Here is a 24,442-nt window from a genome sequence, read left to right on the forward strand (position 1 = left end):
TGCCGTCACACACTGCTGGCTCATATTTAATTGATTGTCCACTTAAAACTCCAACATCCATCTAGTCCAACCCCCTCCTCAGGTAGGAAAATGTATATCATTCTAGACAAATGGTTGTCCAGCGTCTTCTTAAAAACTTCCAGTGTTAGAGCATTCACAACTTCTGGAGGCAAGTTGTTCCACTGGTTCATTGTTCTCACTGTCAGGAAATTCCTCCTTAGTTCTAAGTTGCTTCTCTCCTTGGTTAGTTTCCATCCGTTGCTTCTTGTCCTTCCTTCAGGTGCTTTGGAGCATAGCTTGACTCCCTCTTCTTTGGGGCAGCCCCTGAGATATTGGAAGGCTGCTATCATGTCACCCCCGGTCCTTCTTTTTATTGAATTAGATTCAATTCATTGCAAAGGGCGTGCTACCCATTAAACCAGCCTTAAGAGAGATGGGGAGGGAGATGCTTTAGAAATAGGAAACGTAAGTAAACAAAATAATAATAACGCATAAGTTGAAACCATGTGGCCTCTGTCAACAGCTGCCGTTGAGGACGACGTGGTGCGGTACCGGTATGTCAAGAAGAAGGGTTACGTCCGGTTACACACCAACCAAGGAGACCTCAACCTGGAACTTCACTGCGACATGGTAAGGAGTTAGTCGGCTCGTTACCGTTGGTTGCCAAGTCTTCAAATGGTCCTTCAAATGCTTCAAGGCGGATGGTCCTATAAATAGCAATAACCCTTAGACTTATATACCACTTTACAGCCCTCTCTAAGCTTTACAGAGTCAGCATCTTGTCCCCCAACCATCTGGGTCCTCATTTTACCCACCTCGGAAGGATGGAAGGCTGAGTCAATCTTGAGCCGGTCAGGATCGAACTGCTGGCAGTGGGCAGACTTAGCTTGCAATACTGCATTCTAACCACTGTGCACCATGGATGGATGGATGGATGGATGGATGGATGGAAGGAAGGAAGGAATAGCAATAGCCCTTAGACTTGTAAACCACTTCACAGTGCCTTTACAGCCCTTCTCTAAGCGGTTTACAGAGTCAGCCTCTTGCCCCTAACAATCTGGGTCCTCATTTTACCCACCTCAGAAGAATGGAAGGCTGAGTCAACTTTGAGCCAGTCAGGATTGAACTGCTGGCAGTGGGCAGTGAATTAGCCTGCAATACTGCATTTTAATCACAGGCAGGGAGGGAGGGAGGGAAGGAAGGAAGGAAGGAAGGAAGGAAGGAAGGAAGGAAGAACAATAGCACTTACACTTATATACCACTTCACAATGCTTTATAGCTCTTTCTAAGCAGTTTACAAGGTCAGCCTATTGCTTGCAACAATCTGGGTCCTCATTTTACCGATCTCGGAAGGATGGAAGGCTGACAATCTTGAGCCGGTCAGGATCGAACTGGCGGTCAGCAGAGTTAGCTTGCAATACTGCATTCTAACCACTGTGCACGATGGATGGATGGATGGATGGAAGGAAGGAAGGAAGGAAGGAATAAATAGCAATAGCTATTAAGACTTACATATAGCTTCATAGTGCCTTTACAGTTCTCTAAGCGGTTTACAGAGTCAGCCTATTGCCCCCAATAATCTGGGTCCTCATTTTACCAACCTCGGGAAGGATGGAAGGCTGAGTCAATCCTTGAGCTGGTTAGGATCAAACTGCTGGCAGCCGGCAGAATTAGCCCTGCCACACGGCATTTTAACCACAGCTCATCTGTTAAAATCTTTCCAGATTTCAAACAATTTTGATCAAAATGGAGCTGGAAGGGACCTTGGAGGTCTTCTAGTCCAGCCCCTGGTCGAGCAGGAAACCATACACCACTTCAGGCAAGTGGCCGTCCAAAAGCTTGGCTTCCCGCCTGTGATGTTTTTATTATTCATGCTCAGCGACGTAAATTTGGGGCTGGGTAGTGGTCGTGATGCCTGGAGTATAAAAAACGGAGTGGTGTTTTAAAAACAGCTGATGCGATCAGCTTCCAAGAGGAATGCTCTTTGATTACCTGGATCCTGTTGTGCCTCGTCCTCCCTCCTCTCCTTAGCCGGGCCCCTCCTGTCGCCTTCCGGGCCTGCTATCAGATTCAGAGTCTGATAATGAAGAGGAACGGCCTGGCATGCCCCCAGCCCTGGCCCCATGGCCGGACAGAATGTCAGGAATGAACAAACAAACCTCACTCCTACAGCGTGTGAGCAGGGAGCCAGCCATGTGCTGGAATTACTGGCAGCAGATCCAGAGGAAGGGAATTCACAGTGGACGGATCCCCGCTTCCAGAGATCTGAGAGGCGACGTCAGCAGAAGGAAGGGAGGGGCAGGCCTGGATAAGTGCTGAGTCATGGAGCCACAGCCTATATAAAGGATCAGCTTGAGTCAAGCAACTTTGAGTCCAGCAAAGTCTCTTTTAGTTTGCTGAAGTCACAACTTGGATTCCTGCCTGCCCTGAGAAATCTGAAAGGAATTTGGCAAAGCTGCAGAGGCTTCGTGGCCATGCTTGATACAGACTTCCTAGACCCGGTCGTCGGAGGGGGAGTGCGACACGACAGATCCATTTCCCTGAGGGTGGGAGGAGGTGGGATGGGAAGAGATTTGCCTCCAGGGTGTATTTTTAGATCCTCCGTGTGGAGGTGAGAAGCAAGGAATCTGTGCAGCGCTGGCTTCGGATGTGAAGAATGGGCAAAGGCACCAACTTGTCACAACTTGGCGTTGTGCAGGAGCCTTAAACACAGAGCTTTTCCATTTTTTTCTCTCTGCCTGTTCAATAGCCCTGAACCCTGTTTCCTTCCTTCCTTCTTTCCTCCCTCTTTTTCTGTGTCTCCTTCCTTCCTCCCTCCCTCCATCTCTTTCCCTTCTTTCCTTTTTATCCTCCCCCCTCCCTTTCTTTTGTCCTTCCTTCTCTCTTCACTTCTTTCCCTTTGTTGTTATCTCTCTTCTCTCTTTATCTCCTTTCTTCCTTCTTCTTATGTCTTCAGGCTCCACTCGCCCCCTCCCTCCCTCCCTCCCTCCCTTCCTCCATCTCTTTCCCTTCTTTCCTTCTTATCCTTCCTCCTTCCCTTTGGTCCTTCCTTCTCTCTTTACCTCTTTCCCTTTGTTCTTATCTTTCCCTTCTCTCTTTATCTCCTTCCTTCTTTTCCTTCCTGTTTTCCTTCCTTCCTTCCTTCCTTCCTTCTTTCCTTCCTTCCTTCCATCCATCCATCCATCCATCCATCCATCCATCCATCCATCCACCCAACCATCCTGTGGAGGTCATGGGCTTCAATCCAAATTAAAGCATCCCTGACAGATGGCGTTTGAGAGCCTTACATTGCTGGAATCGCACTCTCCTTCCATGGCCCAGTGCCACGTGCATCTCTTTGATGGGAGGTGTTGAAGCCGTGTCACGTTTTATGTGGCCTCTGTCGAGAACCCTGGTTTAATGTACTCGTGAGGATTTCAGAAGCCAGTAGCCAGGAGATCATTTCAGACCAAAGAAGATAGCTGGGAAGAGATGACTCATGAGTGGAAGGAAGAAGCCATGTCATCCAGTGAGCTATCAAGACACACCAGCCCTGGACCTTCTTTCTGAGTCCCAGCCATTCAGTTTCTCTCCTTTGTGGGCATTTTAATTATTTGCACCCCAGTTATGGTTATGGCTTTCCCAGTTGCAATGGAGGGCTGTGAAAGTTCGACCATAAGGAAGGCTCAGCGCCAAAGAATGGAGGCCTTTGAACTCTGGTGCTGGAGAAGACTCCTGCGAGTCCCTTGGACTGCAAGGCCATCCAACCGGTCAGTCCTAGAGGAGATCAGCCCTGGCTGCTCTTTAGAAGGCCAGATCCTGAAGAGGAAACTCAAATACTTTGGCCACCTAATGAGAAGGAAGGACTCCCTGGAGAAGAGCTGAATGCTGGGAACGATGGAGGACAAAAGAAGAAGGGGACGGCAGAGAACGAGGTGGCTGGATGGAGTCACTGAAACAGTCGGCGTGAGCTTCAATGGACTCCAGAGGATGATGGAGGACAGGAAGGCCTGGAGGAACATTGTCCATGGGGTCACGATGGGTCAGACGCGACTTCACAACTAACAACAACTCCAATGAGGAATTTGGGCTTTGACCAACCAGAGAAAGCAAGCCAGACTGCAAGACTAGCCCTTGACTGACAAACACAGTGGAGTCCAAAATTTATCTTGGCTAAGCGAGACAGTGGCTAAGGGAGTTTTCGTCTCATTTTAAGACCTTTCTTGCCATGGTCATTAAGTGAATCCCTGCATCCGTTAAGTTAGTAACACAGTTGTTGAATCCGGCTTCCCCCAGCTTGTTGGAAAGTCGCAAAAGAGGATCGCATGACCCCAGGAGAACTGCGGCCGTCATAAATATGAAACCAGTTGCCAAGCGTCCGAATTTTGATCACGTGACCATGGGAACGCTGCAATGGCCGTAAGTGAGAAAAACGGTCATAAGTTGCTTTTCTCGGTTTTGTTGTAACTTCAAACAATCGCCAAACGAACTGTTGTAAGTCAAGAACCACCAGTAACAATAAACAATACAGGTAGCCTTCCACTTACAACCACAATCGAATCCCAAAAATTTCTGTTGTTAAGTGAGACAGTTGTTTTTGCTCCATTTTACGACCCTTCTTGCCACAGTTGTTAAGGGAGTCCTTGGCAATTGTTAAATTGGTAAGACGGTTCTTAAGTGAACTCGGCTTCCCCAAGTGTGGGGACTTTGCTCGTCAGAAGGTCTCACGACCCTGGAACATTGCGACCGTCATAAATGTGAAACCAGTTTGGCAAGCCTCAGAATTTGTCCTCACGTGACCAGGGGGACCCTGCAAATGGTGTGGAAAAACGGTCCTGCCACTTTTTTTTCATTGCCGTCGTAACTTCGAACGGTCACTAAATGAACTGTTGTAAGTGGAGGACTACCTATATTAATTTTTATAACTTGCTGTGCGTGGACTTCCTTCGAAGAACAATATCTCAGAGCTAAAATCGGGTTTTAATTCCTCTTTGCAATGTTCCCTGTTCTTTTGTTCTTTTTTTTAAAAAAATCAGAATATCCTCTTTCTTTCATTTCTCCCGGTCATATATAGCAGTGGCTAAAATTGTGGGAACCTTTTGGGAAAAGTGTATTTTCTAAAACTAGCTAATAATACCACTTTTTGTTTTTTTTGGAGGTATTACCATAAAATTATATATCCATGGAAAGGCAATTTAATCGAGAATGTAATGCAATAACTTTTAGGAAGGATTTGCTATTAGAAGAGCAGTATAAAGGAGAATAGTGAAACACGTAGAAAAAATGAGATATATAAAAATTATCCCCATAAAAAAAATGAGATATGCAAAAATGATCACCATGTCAGTGAATATTTAGTTGGGTCACCTTTAGCATGAATGACGGTCTTACAACGTCTTTCCGTGGAGTGAACCAAGCCTTTGAGTTCTGCAGCTGTTATACTGTGAAACCAAGATTGAATGATTGCTTCTATTAATTGGGTTTTATTGCTGGGTCGCTTCTGATTAACAAGTTTCTTTAGTCGGCTCCATAGAATTTTCCATTGGGTGAAAGTCTGGGCTATTCCCAGGCCATTCCAGCAGTGGAATAGGATGATCTTGAAACTCCAAAGGAAAAAAAAAGTGGTGTTATTAGCCATCAAACCTCAAAAATACACTTTCCCCAAAAGGTTCCCACAATTTTGGCCACGACTGTAATCTTGGAAAAACCACACCGTCCCTTGGTGAGGTTGATGCTTTGTTCTTTTCGAACGCCGCAAACGTGTTTGTCTCTCTTCCCCAACATCCAAATTCCAAATCTGGGAATCGGTCTTTTAAGTGGCGAAATGGCAGGAAAAATAGAAGGAAGGAAGGAATGGGTTTCGGCTGTTATTTCTTTTTCTTTTTCTTCTTATCCTTCCTTTCGGGGAACGTTGCTAAGGCAACCCTGGCTTGCTTGCCAGAACGTTATGCGCCTGGCATTGGTGCACACCCAGTGGCCATGGGAACGAGCCCTCTCTCTCCATGCGTGTGGAAAGAGAGAGAGAGAAAGAGAGCGCGTGTGTGTATAAATATAAATAAAATCAGAGGAAAATCATTTGCAGCCCACAGAGTGTTTGTGAAAAGAAAGACGCCTCTTATCTCTTTTTTCCACTGTTGAATATATTCATTATTGCTTGGCCCAAGTGCAGAAATGGAGCTTAAAATTCCCCTTGGAAAATTCATTTTTTTGCAGATAGTTCTCCACTTACGAACGTTCGTTTAGCGACCGTTGAAAGTTAGATAGGATAAGAGATACCGATGTAGGAAAAGCTGTTATGATTAACATAATTTTGACACGTTTGTCTTCGTGTGTTTTATGTTTTTTTTGTTTTTGTGTATTGTGGGGGTTTTTTGTATTGTGTATTTTAACTTTTGGAAATTCAATATATATATATATTGTTTGTTTTCTGAGGTTTTCGCGGGTGTTTGTATGTAGGTCTTTGGTTATTCGGGTTTTCTCCTGCGTAAAATTGGAAGTGTCTTGGCAACGTTTCGACGAAGTCTCATTCGTCATCTTCAGGCTTCAGCTTCGTGCTTCTGGATTGCTCCCAGAATATATATGCTCCCATATATATATGCTCCCATATATATATATGCTCCCATATATAAAAAGAAAGTTAGAACGGCACCCGCACCGTCGTAAAGAACGAGTCAGTCGCCAAGGGTCCGACATTTTGAGCACGGGACCAGTAGAAAATGCAGCAACTGGTTCATAAATCACTTTCCCCCCCCCCCCGGTGCGTCGCAACTTCGAACAGAACTAAAACTATCGCAAGTCAAGGGCTACCGATAATCTCAGCCATAATCTAATCTTATTTATTTATTTTGAGATTTATTGGTTAAAATTTATTACATGTGGTCCTCAAGTTACAACCGCCGTTGAGCCCAAAATTTACGTTGCTAATTGAAACGTTCATTAAGTGCGTTTCGCCCCGTTTTGCGGCCTTCCTCGTCCCTGCTGCTAAGTGAACCGTTGCATTTGTTAAGTTAGTTTAACATGGTTGTTACGTGGACCTAGATTCCCCATGGACTTCGCTTGTCGGAAGGTTGTAAAATCGGATCCCGCGAACCCAGGAGGTTGCAATCGTTATAAGTATGAAGCAGTTGCCAGGAGTCTGAATTTTGGTCATGTGAGCCTCGGATTTGTGGCAACGGTCATAAGTGTGAAAAACGGTCCTATGCCCCTTTTTTTTCAGCAACATTGAAACTTTGAATGGTCACTAAACGAACTGTTGTAAGTCAGGGACTGCCTGTATCTGGCCGTGGGCCTTCTCTAGGCAGCTTAAGACAATAAACAGGAAGAAATGAACTGAAATAAATTGTGTTTAGGTTTATTTAGTTTAGGGATGTAGTGGCTCAGCAGCTAAGACGCTGAGCTTGTCGATTGAAAGGTCAACAGTTCGAATCCTTAATGCCGCGTCACGGGGTGAGCTCCCGTTACTTGTCCCAGCTTCTGCCAACCTAGCAGTTCAAAAGCAGGTAAAAAAAATGCAAGTAGAAAAATAGGGACCACCTTTGGTGGGAAGCGTTCCGTGCATCTTTGGCGCTGAGTCATGCCGGCCACATGACCACAGAGACTTTGGACAGTCTCTTTGGACAGCGCTGGCTCTTCGGCTCTGAAATGGAGATGAATACCGCCCCCTAGAGTTGGGAACGACTAGCACGTATGTGCGAGGGGAACCTTTACCTTTACCTTTTTAGACTGTTGTTTCTCTGTGCCATATAATATATGCAAGTATAATTTTGTATTTATTTACTTATTTATTTTGTCATGTTAACGATGCATATATTGGAGGCGGTGATCCTTTGTTGCTGGTATGCCACGAAATTTCATTTTAACATATGCCGATCAGTGTACATTCAGCGACAATAAAGTTATTATTCTAAGTGTGAACGAAACGGAGGTAGAGAACAATAAAATAACCAATGAGAAAAAGAAAACGGCGAGAACCTATCCGATACGATAAGAAAATACGGACAGAGAACAAGGGTTTTGCTGTGGTTCATACCCGGAACGGCTTTCCTGAGTAAAAACAGACTTGATTCCATTCTAAGCAGCTTCTGTGAGTTTTTTTTTTCTTTTCTGTTTTTCTCAGACCCCTAAAACCTGTGAAAACTTCATTAAACTCTGCAAGAAGAACTACTACGACGGGACCATATTTCACCGATCGATTCGTAATTTTGTGGTGAGTATCGAACCGGGAGGCCAAAGGTAGATACAGATGAACAGAGTTGGAAGGGACCTTGTAGGTCATCTAGTCCAACCCCCCGCCCAAGCAGGAGACCCTACACCATTTCTGACAGATGGCAGTCCAGTCTCTTCTTGAAAGCCTCCAGTGATGACGCTCCTGCAACTTCCGAGGGCAACTTCTGTTCCATCGGTTGATTGTTCTCACTGTCAGAAATTTCCTCCTTATTTCCAGGTTGAATCTCTCCTTGATTATTTTCCATCCATTATTCCTTGTCTGGCCTTTGGGTGCTTTGGAAAATAGCTTGACCCCTTCCTCTCTGTGGCAGCCCCTCAAATATTGGAAGACTGCTATTATTATTATTATTTATTCGATTTTTATACTGCCCTTCTCCCGAAGGACTCAGGGCAGTGTACAGCCAAAGATAAAACAGACAATATAATATACAATTAAAATACAGATTAAAAAACTTATTAAATAGTTGGCCTAAAAACTTTAAAATATATAAAACTAAAAAACCCCTTAAAATTAATGATAGAAAGTTTAAAACCAATAAAATTTAAGCCAGCCCCACGCAAATAAATAGATGTGTCTTCAATTTGCGGCGGAAGGTCCGAAGGTCAGGTATTTGGCGTAAACCCGGGGGAAGTTCGTTCCAGAGTGTGGGAGCCCCCACAGAGAAGGACCTTCCCCTGGGGGCCGCCAGCCGACATTGCTTGGCAGACGGCACCCTGAGAAGTCCCTCTCTGTGAGAGCGTACGGGTCGGTGGGAGGCATGGGGTAACAGCATGTATCATGTCTCCCCTGGTCCTTCTCTTCCCTAGACTAGCCGTGCCCAGTTCCTGCAATGGTTCATCGTTACGTTTTAGTCTCCAGTCCCCTCATCATCCTGATTGCTCTTCTCTGCATTCTTAGAAGTGTTAGCTCTGCAAATGAGAGAGAGAAAGAGAGAGAAGGGGGGGAAAGAGAGGAGAGAGAGAGAAGAAAGAGGAGAGAGGAGAGAGGATGAGAAGAGAGAGGGGGACAAAAGTGTGTGAGAAAAAGAGAGGACAAGGAGAAAGGAGAGAGAGAAGGGGGAGAGAGCGGAGAGGAGAGAGAGGAGAGAGAGAGAAAAGAAAGGACAAGGAGAGAGAGAGGAGAGGGGAGAGAAAAGAAAGAGAAGAGAGAGAGAAGAGAGGATGAGAAGAGAGAGGAGGGGGAGCGAGAGAAAAAAGAGGACAAGGAGAAAGAGAGAGGAGAGAAAGAGAGAAGAAAGGGGAGAGAGAGGATGAGAAGAGAGAGGGGGACAAAAGCGTGAGAGAAAAAGAGAGGACAAGGAGAAAGGAGAGAGAGAAGGGGGAGAGAGAGGATGAGAAGAGAGAGGGGGACAAAAGCGTGAGAGAAAAAGAGAGGACAAGGAGAAAGGAGAGAGAGAAGAGAGAAGGGGGAGAGAGAGGAGAGAGAGAGAGAAGAGAGGATGAGAAGAGAGAGATTGTGGGTCTTGATTAATGACTGTCCCGATGTGGTTGTCGCCATCCCCTCTGGATCATCAACTGCAGAGTGGACGTAAAACTTAACACCTGACATGAAGAGAACGTGTTCCAGAGTGCAAGAGACCTGCTCGGTTCCCTTACCGCCCTCGTTGCACAAGTCCAGGCGCTCATCTTGCTCAACCTGGGAAGCCGTCTTCTCAGATACAGGTAGTCCTCGACTTAACGACCGCAGCTGAACGCAACATTTCTTGCGGCCAGAAATAATCGGTTTCAGTTTTGCCTCATTGTACGACCTTTCTTGCCACGGTTGTTAAGTGAATAAATCAGTGGTTGATAAGGTAGTCAGCCGGTTGTTAAGTCAATCGGCCTTCCCTGATTCACTCCGTTTGTGAGAAGGTCACAAGAGGGGATCACGTGACACACACACACACACACACACACACACACACCCCAGGATACTGCGACCGTTATAAATACGAACCGGCGGCCAAGCATCTGGAATTTTTGAGCACATGAGCTTGGAACTGCTGCAGAGGTCGAAAGTGTGAAAACCGCATCGTAAGGCACTTTGTTCAGTGCCGTTGTTAGTGACTCTGGGCGGTCACTAACTGAACTGTTGTAAGTCGAGGACTACCTGAATTTCACCCTTTGGCACCCTTTTATTCTCCCCCTCCTTCCCTCCTCAGCATCTGAAACTCTGATTATTCTAATTTGCTCCTTTTGGGAGCTACTTGATTGATGGCGGCAGGGCCCCAGTTAAAGGAGAAGGAAATAAAATAAAATAAAAATTTTGTTTTCTTTTCTCCAATGGGCCGATCAAAAGTAACATCTTGAATGATCTCAAACAATAAATCCATGGTTGTTTAGCTTCCCCCCCCCCCCCATCATCCCGCCTTACACTGTCTTTATCTTTTGATCATCTAGATTCAAGGTGGAGACCCAACCGGGACGGGAACAGGTAAAAAGAACCTCACGATTTTCTTGCTTTTTTTCCCCTGGTTCGATTGATTTTAGTTTATTTATTTATTTATTTATTTATTATTTGCATTTATATCCCGCCCTTCTCCGAAGACTCAGGGCGGCTTACACTGTGTTAAACAATAGTCTTCATCCATTTGTATATTATATACAAAGTCAACTTTTATTGCCCCCAACAGTCTGGGTCCTCATTTTACCTACCTTATAAAGAATGGAAGGCTGAGTCAACCTTGGGCCTGGTGGGACTTGAGCTTGCAGTAATTGCAAGCAGCTGTGTTAATAACAGACAGACTTAGTCTGCTGAGCCACCGGAGGCCCTTTGTAGTTCTTTATAAGCCCTCTAGGACAGGGGTCCCCAACCTTTCGTATCTCAGGGACCACTAAATTCATAATTTTAAATCCCGCAGACCACTAATACGATCTGCCCAATGACTGGCTGGGTGGGTGTGGCTAGGTGGTCATGTGACTTTCTGGACGCGGCCAACTCTATGTCAGTCACATCGAGGGGCCCTTCGCCAGCCTCTACTCGCCCCTCCCCTCCCAGCCCCTCCTCTCCTGCCCGCCTGGGCTCCTTAGGGCCCCAACAGGAAGCAGTTGCTGGAGCTAAGCAGCCACCACGAGAAAGAGTTGGCAAAACAGCTCAGTTCAAATTGGATCTGACCAAGAAGGAGGCTCAGCAGAAGCACCTCACTGAGGACTAGGAGCATAAGCTTTCCAAGCAGAGGGAAAACCTGCAGGAGTGCAAGGCCAGGTACCGGCGCCTGGAGGCTCAGCGGGCTGAGATGTTCAACCAGTCCCAGGCCATGAGGCAGTCCCACTGGAACGAGGCCCTCCGGCTCTTCGCCACCAGCAGCACTTCCCTCCAGCCTTTGCCCAAAGCCCCGCACCAGGAGGCTGAAGCAGACCCAGAGTCGGAATTTCTGACACACACACCCCGACCCACACAAAAAGACCCCGAAGGGAGAGACTCTGCAGCAACACAAACGTTCATTGCACATATCTGGCCCAAGGGCCATAGTTTGAGAAGCCCTGATTTAGTGCAATGTAAAAAATGCAAATAATTTTTCTGCAGGCCACCAATAGTCCACAGACCACCCGTTCGTGACTGCCGTTCTAGGTAGGAGGAGGAAAAACCTCGTTAGTCTATGGTAGCCAAAAATGGGAGGAGTCTGCTGGCATTCTTAAATTAATCGACTAAATTATTCATACTTTAATAGAAAAAAATGAGGTCTGTTCAAAATCCATTGACACATCTCAGCTGTGGAGTTGAGAAAACATTCAGGATTTGGGGAGGGGAGAGCCTGCAAATTTTGAGCTAGTTTGGTTTAATGGTTTAGACACTGGACTAGACTAGATTAGAAGTCAGGAGACGACGAGTTCTAATCCCAATTTAGCCGGCTGGGTGAGTTTGGGACAGTCACCAGGAGACCGTGAGTTCTAGTCCCACCTTATGCAAGAAAGCGCACTCTTAGTCCAACCCACCTCACAAGGAGGTTGTTGTGGTTAGAGTGCAGTATTGCAGGCTATTTCTGCTGACTGCCAGCTGCCTGCAATTTGGCAGTTCGAATCTCACCAGGCTCAAGGTTGACTCAGCCTTCCCTCCTTCTGAGGTGGGTAAAATGAGGACCCAGATTGTTGAGGTTTGCAAGAGGCTGACTCTGTAAACCGCTTAGAGAGGGCTGTAAAGTGGTATATAGGACTAAGTGCTATTGCTATTGTTCTTCTTTTTTTCCCCTTCCTTCCTTCCTTCCTTCCATCCGTCCATCCAAGCTGCATAGTGGTTAGAATGCAGCATTGCAGGCTGACTCTGCCCCACTGCCAGGCGTTCGATCCTGAGCAGCTCAAGGTTGACTCAGCCTTCCATCCTTCCGAGGTGGGTAAAACGAGGACCCAGATTGTTTGGGGGCAAGAGGCTGACTTTGTAAACCGCTTGGAGTGGGCTGTAAAAGCACTGTGAACCGGTATAGAAGTTAAGCGCTATTGCTATTAAATATGTTTGCTGCCTTATTTATTAAAAAAAAAAATCAGGTGGTGGCAGGAATTTCGCCCCCAGCATCAGTGTGAAATATTTTCCTAGAATGGCTACTCAATGATCCCCGCCTCCTTCCCCGTCCTGGTTTCCTCCGAGGAGAAGCACGAGACCAAAAAATAAAAAAATAAAAAATCAGATTTTCAGAAACCAAACAGTACTTTTGCCAGCCCAATAAGGGCGTCCAGACTGAGAGCCTGCCAGGAACGGGGCAGGGTTATCCCCCCCCCCCCCAATCCAGAAATGAAAGCAATCCTTTACAAGGGCCAACCCCACATCCAGGTTGCGGATTGCAGCCCTCACACCAAAGCTCTGAAGAAACAGGTGGGCAGGGGAGAAAGTGAGCGCACACGGCTGGATTTAGATCGGTCTGTGCGACTGCGAGGTGGGCGGGAGGCGTGGGAGGGCCCGGTTTTCCTGGAGGAATTGAAAGAAAGAAAAGAAAAAAGAAAAAAAGGAAGGGGAGCGTTTTTGCTCACTTGCTTTCTCTGTGCCCGGAGTTGCATTTAAAACATGTGTACGGGCGGTCCTCGGCTTTATGACCGCAATTGAGGCCAACATTTCCACTGCTGAGCAAGAAAGTCATTAAGTGAGTCTTGCCCCATTTCACAATCTTTCATATTCCGTTCCATTCTATTCTATTCATTTTTGATTCTATTTGATTCTATTCATTTTCTATTCCATTCTATTTTATTCTATTCTATTCTATTCATTTTCTTTTCATTTTCTATTCTGTTCTGTTCATTTTCTGTTCTGTTTTGTTCTGTTCTGTTTATTCCATTCCATTCCATTCCTGTTCTGTTCTGTTCATTTTCTGTTCTATTCTATTCTATTCCATTCCATTCCATTTATTCTGTTCTGTTCCTGTTCCCTGTTCCGTTCAGTTCTATTCTTCATTCCAATGTTTATTCTATTCTACTCCACTCCACTCCATTTATTCCATTCCATTCCATTTTCTGTTCTTTTCTGTTCTATCTTCCTATTCTATTCTTATTCTACTCTACTCTACTTGATGAACGTATCTTTTCTTTTATGTACACTGAGAGCATATGCACCAAGACAAATTCCTTGTGTGTCCAATCACACTTGGCCAATAAAATTCTATTCTATTCTACTCTACTCTACTCTACTCTACTCTACTCCACTCCACTCCACTCCACTCCCCTCCACTCCACTCCACTCCACTCCACTCCATTTATTCTGTTCTATCTTCCTATTCTATTCCCTATTCTATTCTATTCTATTCTATTCTATTCTATTCTATTCTATCTTCTATTCTATTCCTTTTTGCTTCTAATTAAGGGCCAATTGAGGAGGGATATGACAGCCATCCATCTCTCCTTGAGGCATGTGGCAAGAGCAGGCCTGCCCCTGGGGCAGATTGAAGTGGAGTCCCCGTCTTGGGTCTCCCCAGGAACAAAAGTCAGGAAGAGAGGCAGACGCCGAGGAACCTAGGGCGTCTCCTGCAGGAGAGAGTCAGATGGTTTCTCCTAGCCCAGAGTGAACATCAGGGGCACATAACTTTCTTTCAAATCTTAGCTGCTTCCAAGGGCAGGAAGTAGATTTGGGCCCTCTGATAAAAGGGGACTGGCTTTTTGCTCTGTTTTTTTTTTTAATTGAATGGGCAGAGATTTCTGGCCCTTTGCCATCTAGCCATAGTAACAAAGCTGCTCCTTTGTCTATGCTGTAAATTGTATAGCTGTAAAATTGAAGATGCGCTAGAGATGGATTTGTGGCATCCTTGGTGCTCTCTGAGCTGGGTTGTCCTCCTGTAGATGTTTCATTACCCAACTAGGTAATAGCATCAGTGCTGGAAGGGAGTGGGGTTTGGGAGGAAAGGAAGGACGGAAGGACGGACTATAGGGTCTTTGGTGCTCTCCAAGCTTGACTGTTTTCTTGTAGGTGTTTCATTCCCCAACTAGATAATATTATCAGTGCTAGAAGTGTTCTGTCCTCCCTCGGCTCCGTCCGAATGATGGCTTAATTAGCCGTCACTATCAGCTCTGGCAGCAGAATAGCCAGCGTCTGCCAAGAGCCTCCGTTATCTTCCACAACGCTGATGAGTCACCCAGAAACAAACTTCAGCTCTTAAATCAGTGGATTTGCCTGTTACAAAGAGACACAGCAGCTCTCGCTGCCTTTTATATCCTGTGGGGTGTGGCTCCATGACTCAACACTTCCTGGGCCTGCCCCACTCTTGCTTCTGTTGTTCCCTCCTCTCCTGCCTACGAAACCAAGCCTGATTGCAGTCAGCTGGGTCTGCAGGCGTGGCCTGGGGGGGGAAGAGTCAGGGGATGGAGGCCTCGTTATCTCTGAGCCAGGCAAGCCGGTGCTCCCGAGGTAAGTCCTGATGGCCCTTCCCCCTCACTGTCCAAGTCACTTTCTGGCAGCAGGCCCGGCTCAGGGGGCGCAGTCACAACAAGAAGGGACAAGGGTTTGAGGGGAGGAGGAGACCTTGGTGGTCTCTGAGCTGGGTTGTTTTCTTGTAGATGTTTCATTAACCAGTTAGGTAACCTCATCAGTGCTAGAGGAAAGGAGGAGGAGGAGGAAGAAGGATAGCCTATGGGGACCTTAATGTTCTGTGAGCTTGGTTATTTTCTTGCAGATGTTTCATTACCCAACAAGGTTGTATCATCAGTGCTAGAAGGGAGTGGGGTTTGGGGGGAGAAGGAGATCTTGGTGTTCTCTGAGCTGGCTTGTTTTCTTGTAGATGTTTCAACACCCAACTAGGTAACCTCATCAGAAGTGGGTTTTTCTGCTGGGGGAAGTATTTCTTCTTGAAATTATGCTTAAAAAACCCGTGGCTCTACACAGTATTCTTTTTTCACCGAGATTGGGTTGATAATGGATACTGGAGATCAGATAAATCCATCTAGACTTGACTGGGCCAAGTCTAGAAGAAGACCCTAACTCAGAGCATTGCAGGTAGCTGGACTTAAGTTACAGGTAGACTTAAGAGCCCACCAAAGTTCCATCGACACAAATGTCTCCTCCGCCATCTATGGAACGTCTCCTCCACCATCCAGAGAAGGTGCTTCTGAGGAGCTAAGACTTGCCTCAAGGCAACCTCTTGGCTTTTATTTCTTGCAGAAAATGTGCGCCAGTCCCTCTTAACCTTCTTAACCCCGTCCTCCTTCTATCAAGCGGAAGCAAGGCCGGCTTTCAGGCGTGTCCATTTTTTTAAAAATTTTATTTCAGGAGGAGAATCGTACTGGGGAAAGCCGTTCAAAGACGAACTGAGACCCAACTTGTCCCACACGGGGCGAGGTATCCTCAGCATGGCCAACACAGGGCCCAACAGCAACAAATCTCAATTGTAAGTGATGACTTATTAAGCAACCGGTTGTAAGTCGAGGGGAGAGGCCTTTGGCTTTTGCTCCTGCATGTCCTCCGTCTGTAAAATACGGACTCCCAGGAACGCTGTAAATTAAACCTCAATCAACCGATTCGTGGCATCGCGTAATTGGATCCGAGAAACCACCGATTGCACAACCAGCTCTGCGATAACAAACGACCGATCCTTTCTTTAGAATTCCTTTCCCCCCCCCCCCCATTTCATCTGGAAAAATTAAAGCTTTGTTCTCGGCCGTTCACTGCTGAGATAGGAACGGGTAGTCCTCGGCTTATGACCAGAGTTGAGCCTGAAATGTATGTGGCCGAGTGAGACGTTGGTTAAGTGAGTTTTGCCCCGTTTTTAAACTTTTCTTGGCCCCGTTGGTTTAAGTTAGGGGTCCGCAAACTTGACTCTTTTAAGACTTGTGGACTTCAACTCCCAGAGTTCCTCAGCCAGCAAAGCTGGGAATTGAAATCCACAAGTCTTAAAAGTGCCAAGTTTGCAGACCCCTGGTTTGAGTGAACCGCTGCCGTTGTTAACACTAAGACGGTCGTTAAGCGAATCTGGTTTCCTTATGGACTTTGCTTCTCAGAAGGTTGTAAAAGGGGATCATGTGCCACCATCATAAACATGAGTCAGTGATCAAGCATCCGAACATACATCACATTCGGAGATGCTGCCAACGGTCGTGTGAAAAAAGTCCCTTTTTTTTTAAATGCCGTTGTAACTTCGAACCGTCACTAAGTGAACTGTTGTAAGTGGAGGACTATCGGCACCTACCTCGAGTTGGTGACAATTTGGCTGAGACGAGTCACAGCTGTTTCTGTTACTGTGATTCACTCGGGTTGTGTTTTTTTTTGGGACGCTCTTGATGTGTTCATTGTATGGCACTTTTTCTCTTCCTTTCAGTTTCATTACTTTCCGCTCCTGCGCATACCTGGATAAGAAGCACACCATATTTGGAAGGTAAGTCTCTATATCGCGGCCAGCATTTCGTTAATTATCCTTAACGGCAGTCTGTGTGGCAACCGGTTTATTTTATTTATTTTTTTAAATAGTAAATAAATAATGTAATAAATAAAAAATAAAAAGTCTGGAGGAAAAAAAACCCCCATGAACTGCTGAATTGCTGGCAGTCAGCAGAATTAGACTGCAATACTGCAGTCTAACCATGTGCCACCACGGCTCCTGAATTTCATATATTTATTAAATTTGTATGCTGCCGTTACTTGTCCCAGCTTCTGCCAACCTAGCAGTTCGAAAGCATGTAAAAAATGCAAGTAGAAAAATAGGGACCAGCTTTGGTGGGAAGGGAGCTGCCTTCCGTGCCCCTTTGGCATTGAGTCATGCCGGCCACATGACCACGGAGACGTCTTCGGAAAGCGCTGGCTCTTCGGCTTTGAAACGAGATGAGCACCGCCCCCTAGAGTCGGGAACGCCTAGCACATACGTGCGAGGGGAACCTTTACCTTTACCTATATATAAGTTGTTGCAAACCAGCCACAGTCCTTCAACAGTGAGGTGGGCAGCATACAAATTTAATAAATATATGAAATTCAGGAGCCGTGGTGGCACAGTGGTTGGACTGCAGTATTGCAGTCTAATTCTGCTGACTGCCAGCAATTCAGCAGTTCATGGTTTTTTTTTCCTCCAGACTTTTTATTTTTTATTTATTATATTATTTATTTACTATTTAAAATTTAACACAAGTTGGGTTGAAAATTGTATCAATAGAAGAGAATATTTGACGCTCAGGGTTGAACGGTAGAGTCCTTGCTGCTCTCTGAGCTTGGTGGTTTTCTTGCAGATGTTTTATTACCCGACTTCTATTCTATTCAATTATTATTCAATTATTATTCTATTCTATTCTATTCCATATTTTCTTTTCTATTTCGTTCCATTCCATTCCATTCCATTCCATTCTATTCTATTCTATTCTATTCTATTCTATTCTATTCTATTCTATATTATTATATTATATTCTATATTATATTATATTTTCTCTCTGCTCTATTCAATTATTATTCTATTCCATTCTATTCCTTTCCATATTTTCTATCCTATTCTATTCCATTCCATATTTGCTTTCATTTCATTCTATTCTATTCTATTCTATTCTATTCTATTCTATTCTATTCTATTCTATTCTTATTCTTATTCTTATTCTATTCTGTTCCATTCCATATTTTCTATCCTATCCTATTATATTCCATTCCATTCTATTATTTTATTCTATTCTACTCTACTCTACTCTATTAATACGAGCTGGAATGAGCTTCCTCTGGGGCTTCGTCAACTCCCCGACCTCCGGACCTTCCGCCGCGAGCTGAAGACGTTGTTGTTTCGACGAGCAGGACTAGTGTGAACATAGTTTTAAATTGGGGTTTTAAATCAGGGGTTTTAAACAGGGTTTTAAATTTGTATTTAAAAGTTTTAGGCCATCAATTGAATAAGTTTTCTATACTGTTTTGGCTGTTTTATATGTATTATATGTTTTCTGTTGTTTTTATTGGCTGTGAACTGCCCTGAGTCCTTCGGGAGAAGGGCGGTATACAAATATAATAAATAATAATAATAATAATACTCTTATTCCATTCTAAATGAAAGTACGTTAAATACCCCCAGCAGTCTTCCATTCAGTGCTTATGATTTCACTTTGATTTACGAAGGCCAACGCCTTCTGCCCCTTCCCTCCGTTGGCCAGCCCAGCTCCCCCCTCCTACCCCTGAATTTTGAAGTAGGTTGGGCTTTTCCTACTACGTCCTTACTCTGCGCGGGTTTTTCTCTTCCTTTCCCCAGAGTCGTCGGAGGCTTTGAGACCCTCACTGCAATGGAAAATGTGGAGAGCGATCCTAAAACAGACCGTCCCAAGGTCAGTCTCTTTAGGCGACAGATCAAACGGAAAGAGAATGAAACCTGGATTGAAACAGCCTCGGTGTCAGGCCTGGAAGCCATCTTTTGAATCTTCAGGCCTGCCACATATACTCCTGTGGGGAAACTGGGAGGGGGGGATTGTATGGAGCCAGGGTGATATGTAGTCATAATAACATTCCTTTCTCCGAGAGTCAAGGCCATCTTGCTCTGCACCTGGAGGGCTGGAACTGGGAGGCATCTCCAGTTGGGACGGTGCAGTGATTGGACCATGTGATGGACATGTGGGTGCTGGGCAGGGACTTGGACTTTCCTTTGGGTGGGGAAAACCTGGAAGCTTTCAGATTCGGGTTTTTCCAGATGTGCCAAAATGACATCTCTAATAAAATGGAACTTTGAGGAACTTCAAGTCTCGGAGTTTTCTTTCGTTGGGGGTTTTACTTGAAAACCTGACATTTGGCTACGTTTAAATGATTTCAACTTTGCACAAAAGCAGCAGTGAAAAAGCTTGTGCAATTTTTTTCATTCTCTATTTTTTTTAGGAAGAAATAAAAATCGAATCCACAACAGTTTTTGTTGATCCCTACGAAGAGGCAGACGCCCAGGTGAGAGTTCAAAAGAGTTCAGGAAGAAAACGGACTGCAGGTGACTCGAGTGCCCCCTTCACACACGCACCCCAAATTCTCTCGTATATTAGTTTTTATTCGGCTGGTGGGTAAGGCAGAAACGCTGGAATTTTTGCACGACCAGATGGGTCAGTAAGTCGTCAGATGTTGCTGTCTGTCGTTCTCTCAAAAGCTTTCAGCCCGAATGGCCACACAGAATGCAGATAATCCTCGCCTTATGACCACAACAGCAACCTCATTCGCTAGGAGTTGTGTCTTTGTGTGGTTATTGACATGTCCTTCCTTGGCTTCCTTTCTCAAAAATGAGGAAGCAACGGAGAACAAGGAAGAACTGTCTTTCCTTCTTTTTTCTTCTTCTTCCTTTTCTTTTTCTTTCTTTCCTTCCTTCGTTCCTCCCTTCTCCCCATTTTTCCTTTCTCCTTACTTCCCCCTTTTTTCTGTCTTTCCTTTTTTCCTCTTCCTCCCTCATTTCTTACTTCTTTCCCTTTCCCTTCCCCTTCCTCCTTTTCCCTCCCCTTCCTTCCTTCCCCTTCCATTCATCCTTCCTTCCTTTCCCCTTCCTACCTTCCCTTCCTTCCTCCTTCCTTTATCTTCCCTCTCTTCTTCCTTTCCCTTCCTTCCTTCTCTTCCTCCTTCCTTCCTTTCCTTCCCTTCCTCCTACCTTCCTTTCCCTTTCCCTTCCTTTCTCCCTTTCCCTCCCCTTCCTTCCTTTCCCTTCCCCTTCCCTTCGTCCTTCCTTTCCCCTTCCTTCCTTCCTTCCTCCCTTTCCCTTCCCCTTCCATTTCTCCTTCCGTCCTTCCCCTTCCTTCCTCCTTCCTTTCCCTTCCCTCTTCTCTTTCCTTCCTCCCTTTCCCTCCCCTCCCTTCCTCCCTCCCTTCCTTTCTTCCTTCTTTCCTTCCTTCCTTCCTATAGCTGCTCATCTCCACCAATGACTGAGCACCTTCTAAAAACTATAGAAACTTTGTGCAGCTTTTGCCCATCTCCCGTTATCAGCTGACTGGTTCTCTGTGGCCTGTTTGAAACCTCTTTTTCAAGTTTTGTTTTTTCCCCCCGGAAGAGTGATGTGTCTCCGTTCACTTTCTCCAAGGTCGCCCAAGAAAGAGAGAAGGCCCAGCAGGAAGAAGAGGCAGCGAAGAGAGAAAGCAAAGAAGTCCCAAAGAAAGAACCTTCCACACCAAAAACGTATCGCACCGGAGTTGGGAAATACATAAATATAGCAGCAGCGTAAGTTCCGGCTGTATTTTACTTTTTTTTTTTTAATTTCTGGGTCTTTTTCTATGGGGGGGATAAAGCAATACTGCAGGTGTATGTGATGTGGAAAAAATAACCTTTGCCAGTTGATCCTATTGAATTTGTGCAAACATTTTTGTGGGTTCAGGCAGTGAAAAATAGAAATAGGACAGAACAGGACGATGGATGGATGGATGGATAGGGTGGGTGGGTGGGTGGATAGAGAGAGGGAGAGATAGATGATAGATAGATAGGGTGGAATGGGATAGGATAGGATAGGATAGGATAGGATAGGATAGGATAGGATAGGATAGGATAGGATAGGATAGGATAGGATAGGATAGGATAGGATAGGATAGAAAATGGAACAGAATAGAACAGAGAATACAAAATTGGATAGGGAATGGAATGGAATAGAATAGAATAGAATAGAATAGCAAATGGAACAGAATAGAATAGAATAGAATAGAATAGAATAGAATAGAATAGAATAGAATAGAATAGAATAGAATAGAATAGAATATGGAACAGAATAGAACAGAGAATAAAAAACAGAATAGAAAATAGAATAGAATAGGAATAGAATAGAATAGAATAGAAAATGGAACAGAATAAATAGAGAATAAAAAACAGAATAGAATAGAATAGAAATTGGAAAAGAACAGAATAGAATAGATAATAAAAAATAGAATAGAGGAGAATGGAATAGAGTCGAGTGGAATGGAATAGAAAAAATGAATAGAATAGAAATAGAAATAATAGAAACAGAAATATAATAATCAGTTTGCCTTAAAGGAAAGCACCTTAGAGCCAGTTACATGAATGGATGACCAGATAACCTAAGGCGATTGGTTCCTGCTTCTCTTAACCTCCCATTCAAAACAACGTTAGAACTTTTCACACTTCACTTTTTTTAATTTTTCCAAAACTTTCCAAAACAGAAAGATTTTTCTTTTATTTTTTTTAACCACTAAAGTAGAGGAAATCTAGTTGGTTTGTGCTACTTAACTTCATCCTTCTCTCCCCCTTGTAACTTTCTGCTTCTCTCTTCTGTTTTTTTTTTGGAGAACTCTAAACCAGGATCTGTTTGTAGTATGACCTTAAGTCAAGGGTCTGTTTGTAATGCGACCTTAAGTCAGGGTCTGTTTGTAGTGTGACCTTAAGACATGGTCTGCTTGTAGTGCAGCCTTAAACCAGGGTCTGTTTGTAAGAAGGGGGGTGACTTGGGCATTTTGTGATGCAGGAAGCGAGCAGCGGAAGAGGGGCCGTCCACCAGCGGGGCCTCCAAGAAGGAGAAGAAAACCAGAGGCTTCGGAGACTTCAGCTCGTGGTAGCCCATGGCGGAGGACCAGTTCCAAACCATCCTGGAGAAGCCCAGATTTGTGCCTCCGCTGCTGTCCCAAAAAAATACGAGACTTAACAATCTTTCCTTGGCAGCCCTTTGTTGGTTATGAAGGGTTTTGGTGAAAGACGGAGCTTTCCCTGGGGTGCCTTGTAAGCCAATGACAACTCAGAAGGACCCGCAAATTTTGATGGGGCGTGATCCAAGTAGAAGAAAAGGGAGAACTTCCACGAGTGTTTTGATGGACGAATTTGGGAGAAGACCGTTTGGGTGGAAAAACTACGGTCCTTCCCAAGGTGGGCCTCCCAAGCTACCATTTTGAAACAGCTGCCCAGATGTGCTTGGAAAAAAACCCAAAACTTTGATCTCTGCAACCTGATGACTTCCCACCTAGACATTCCAAGCCAACATCTTGGTTTAGATGGACCCAGATCCTCAACCGTTGCTTAGCGAGAATTCTGCTTCAGAATAAACTCCCATATCTACCTAATGTCGCAGCGCTACTCCAATTTCTCTTAGCTACCATGTTTCCCCCAAAATAAGACCGGGTCTTATATTAATTTTTGCTCCAAAAGGAAAATTAGGGCTTAATTTCCCGGTTAGGTCTTATTTTGGGGGAAATACGGTACTAAACGCTTCCGTCTGCTGACAATCTTAACTGGGTCTTATTTTTGAGGTAGGGCTTATATTACGAGCATCCGGAAAAAATCATGCTAGAGCTTATTTTTTGGTTGGGTCTTATTTTCGGGGAAACAGGGTACTGAAGAGCTGTTGGTCCACCTTCTCTAGAACCAGAAGCTTCCACGCTGCCACTTCGATGTGTAGCCTAAAATATCCTGGGCCCATTGAGAAGGCCTCTAGGAAAACTCCCCGTGGCTTTAGGCCTCTGGCTTATTGGCGTAAACCCAGCTAGCCACTTGATCTCTAGCTAGCCTCTTTGGGGGATTTCAACCCCCTTCTTGTGGAAGACGGAGGGATTTCTGGTCCCTAGATAGAAACTAATCCAAAACCAAAGAGTGTAAGTGATTAATTTCCTGCTAACAGTGATAAAAGTTGAGCAGAAACAAGTAGTTGGGAAGCCTCTGTTTGAAGAAAGGCAAAATAGCAACAAGGAAGGGTTGAAGGATCTTTGGAGTGGTGCGGCGGCCCAGCGGTGGAGCTCTCGCCTCACAATCAGGAGGCTGTGAGTTCAATCCTAGGTAGAGGCAGATATTTCTCTCTGGACCCACAATGAGAATATATCTGTTGAACACAATAAGAATATATCTGATGAACAAAACTCCAACAGAAAGGGCATCCGGCCATTAAAACACTCTGCTAGTTCCATTCAGCTGCCCAGACTCCACCCCACAAGGGATGATGGGGGCGTTTAAAGGTGATGATGATGATGGGTTGAAGGATCTTCCCGAAACGGCAAAGTATTTTAGCCCCTTTTCTTCATCACTGCCCTTCAAGTAACCTTTGATGGCAATGCTTGGTTCCCCTTCTCTACCAAAATGGAGCTACTTGTATGTTGAGGACATGTGCTTTTAGTTTGTTCCGCCTCAAAACAGACATTTCCGTCTGGGAAACGGACGCATCTGGAGGTCCCTAGATCTCTCAAGAGTTGTCGTTCCACCCGACAATGTCAGAAAACGTCTAGTTTGGGTCCAGTGTGAACTTCCTGAGGCTTCTCACCTCCGCTTCTAGGTAATGCAGTACAGGGGTGGGCTTCAAAAATGTTAGCAAGGGGTTCTCTGCCTGGTTGCTGGGTGGGCGTGGCCATGGTGGGTGTGACCTAGTTGCCCTCCTGCACTACAGGGGAGGGGGGAGCATTTTTGCCCTCCCCGGGCTTTGGAGGCTTTCCTTGAGCTTCCGGGAGGGCGAAAACAGCCGCCCCAGGCTCCGGAGGCCCTCTGGAAGCTGGAAAGGAGCCCGTTTCCAGCCTTCCCGAACTTCCGGTAGGCCTGTTTTTCGCCCTCCCCGAGCCTCCGCATGCGCCCTGCACTTACCTGCATCCAAAACGGGCTGCGTGGAGACTCCTGGGAGGGGAGGGGTGGGGCAGGGTGGGCGGGGCCAGCCAGGAGTGGGATTTTGGGGTTCTCCGAACTGCATAGAATCTTAGCTAGAGGTTCTCCCGAACCCCCAGCAGCCCAGAAGTCGCTTGCAAGCTAAAAACACACAAGGGGGTTGGGTTTTTTTCTTTTTTAAAAAAAATAAAATAAAATTCTTAAATCGCCCACCCCTTTCTTCTTCGGCGATGATCTCATTGACAAATGTTCTGCAGCAGAAGAAAGATGACAATTAACTCCATTCATGCTAAAAATGAGAATTTGTCACTTTGTCCTACAAGAGCTAAAACAGGAGTTCGCTTCGGGTGCGAGCAGTCGGAC

The 24,442-nt window shown here is 45.3% G+C and overlaps 1 protein-coding gene across 1 annotated transcript in view; it reads left to right on the forward strand.

Moving 5' to 3' along the window:
* PPIL2 (peptidylprolyl isomerase like 2) overlaps positions 1 to 24,100 on the forward strand; it is a 50,160-nt gene extending 26,060 nt beyond the window's left edge. Inside the window, exons 12-20 of the mRNA XM_058158489.1 lie at positions 524 to 630; positions 8,096 to 8,185; positions 10,585 to 10,618; positions 15,866 to 15,983; positions 16,911 to 16,967; positions 18,801 to 18,873; positions 19,415 to 19,477; positions 20,586 to 20,722; positions 21,972 to 24,100. Coding sequence (XP_058014472.1) covers positions 524 to 630; positions 8,096 to 8,185; positions 10,585 to 10,618; positions 15,866 to 15,983; positions 16,911 to 16,967; positions 18,801 to 18,873; positions 19,415 to 19,477; positions 20,586 to 20,722; positions 21,972 to 22,062 — 770 coding nt within the window. The 3' untranslated portion in view covers positions 22,063 to 24,100. The remainder of the gene's footprint in view (positions 1 to 523; positions 631 to 8,095; positions 8,186 to 10,584; positions 10,619 to 15,865; positions 15,984 to 16,910; positions 16,968 to 18,800; positions 18,874 to 19,414; positions 19,478 to 20,585; positions 20,723 to 21,971) is intronic.
* The last annotated feature ends 342 nt before the right edge of the window (positions 24,101 to 24,442 follow it).

Source organism: Ahaetulla prasina, chromosome 15 (assembly GCF_028640845.1).
Source record: "Ahaetulla prasina isolate Xishuangbanna chromosome 15, ASM2864084v1, whole genome shotgun sequence".
Taxonomy (NCBI): domain Eukaryota; kingdom Metazoa; phylum Chordata; class Lepidosauria; order Squamata; family Colubridae; genus Ahaetulla; species Ahaetulla prasina.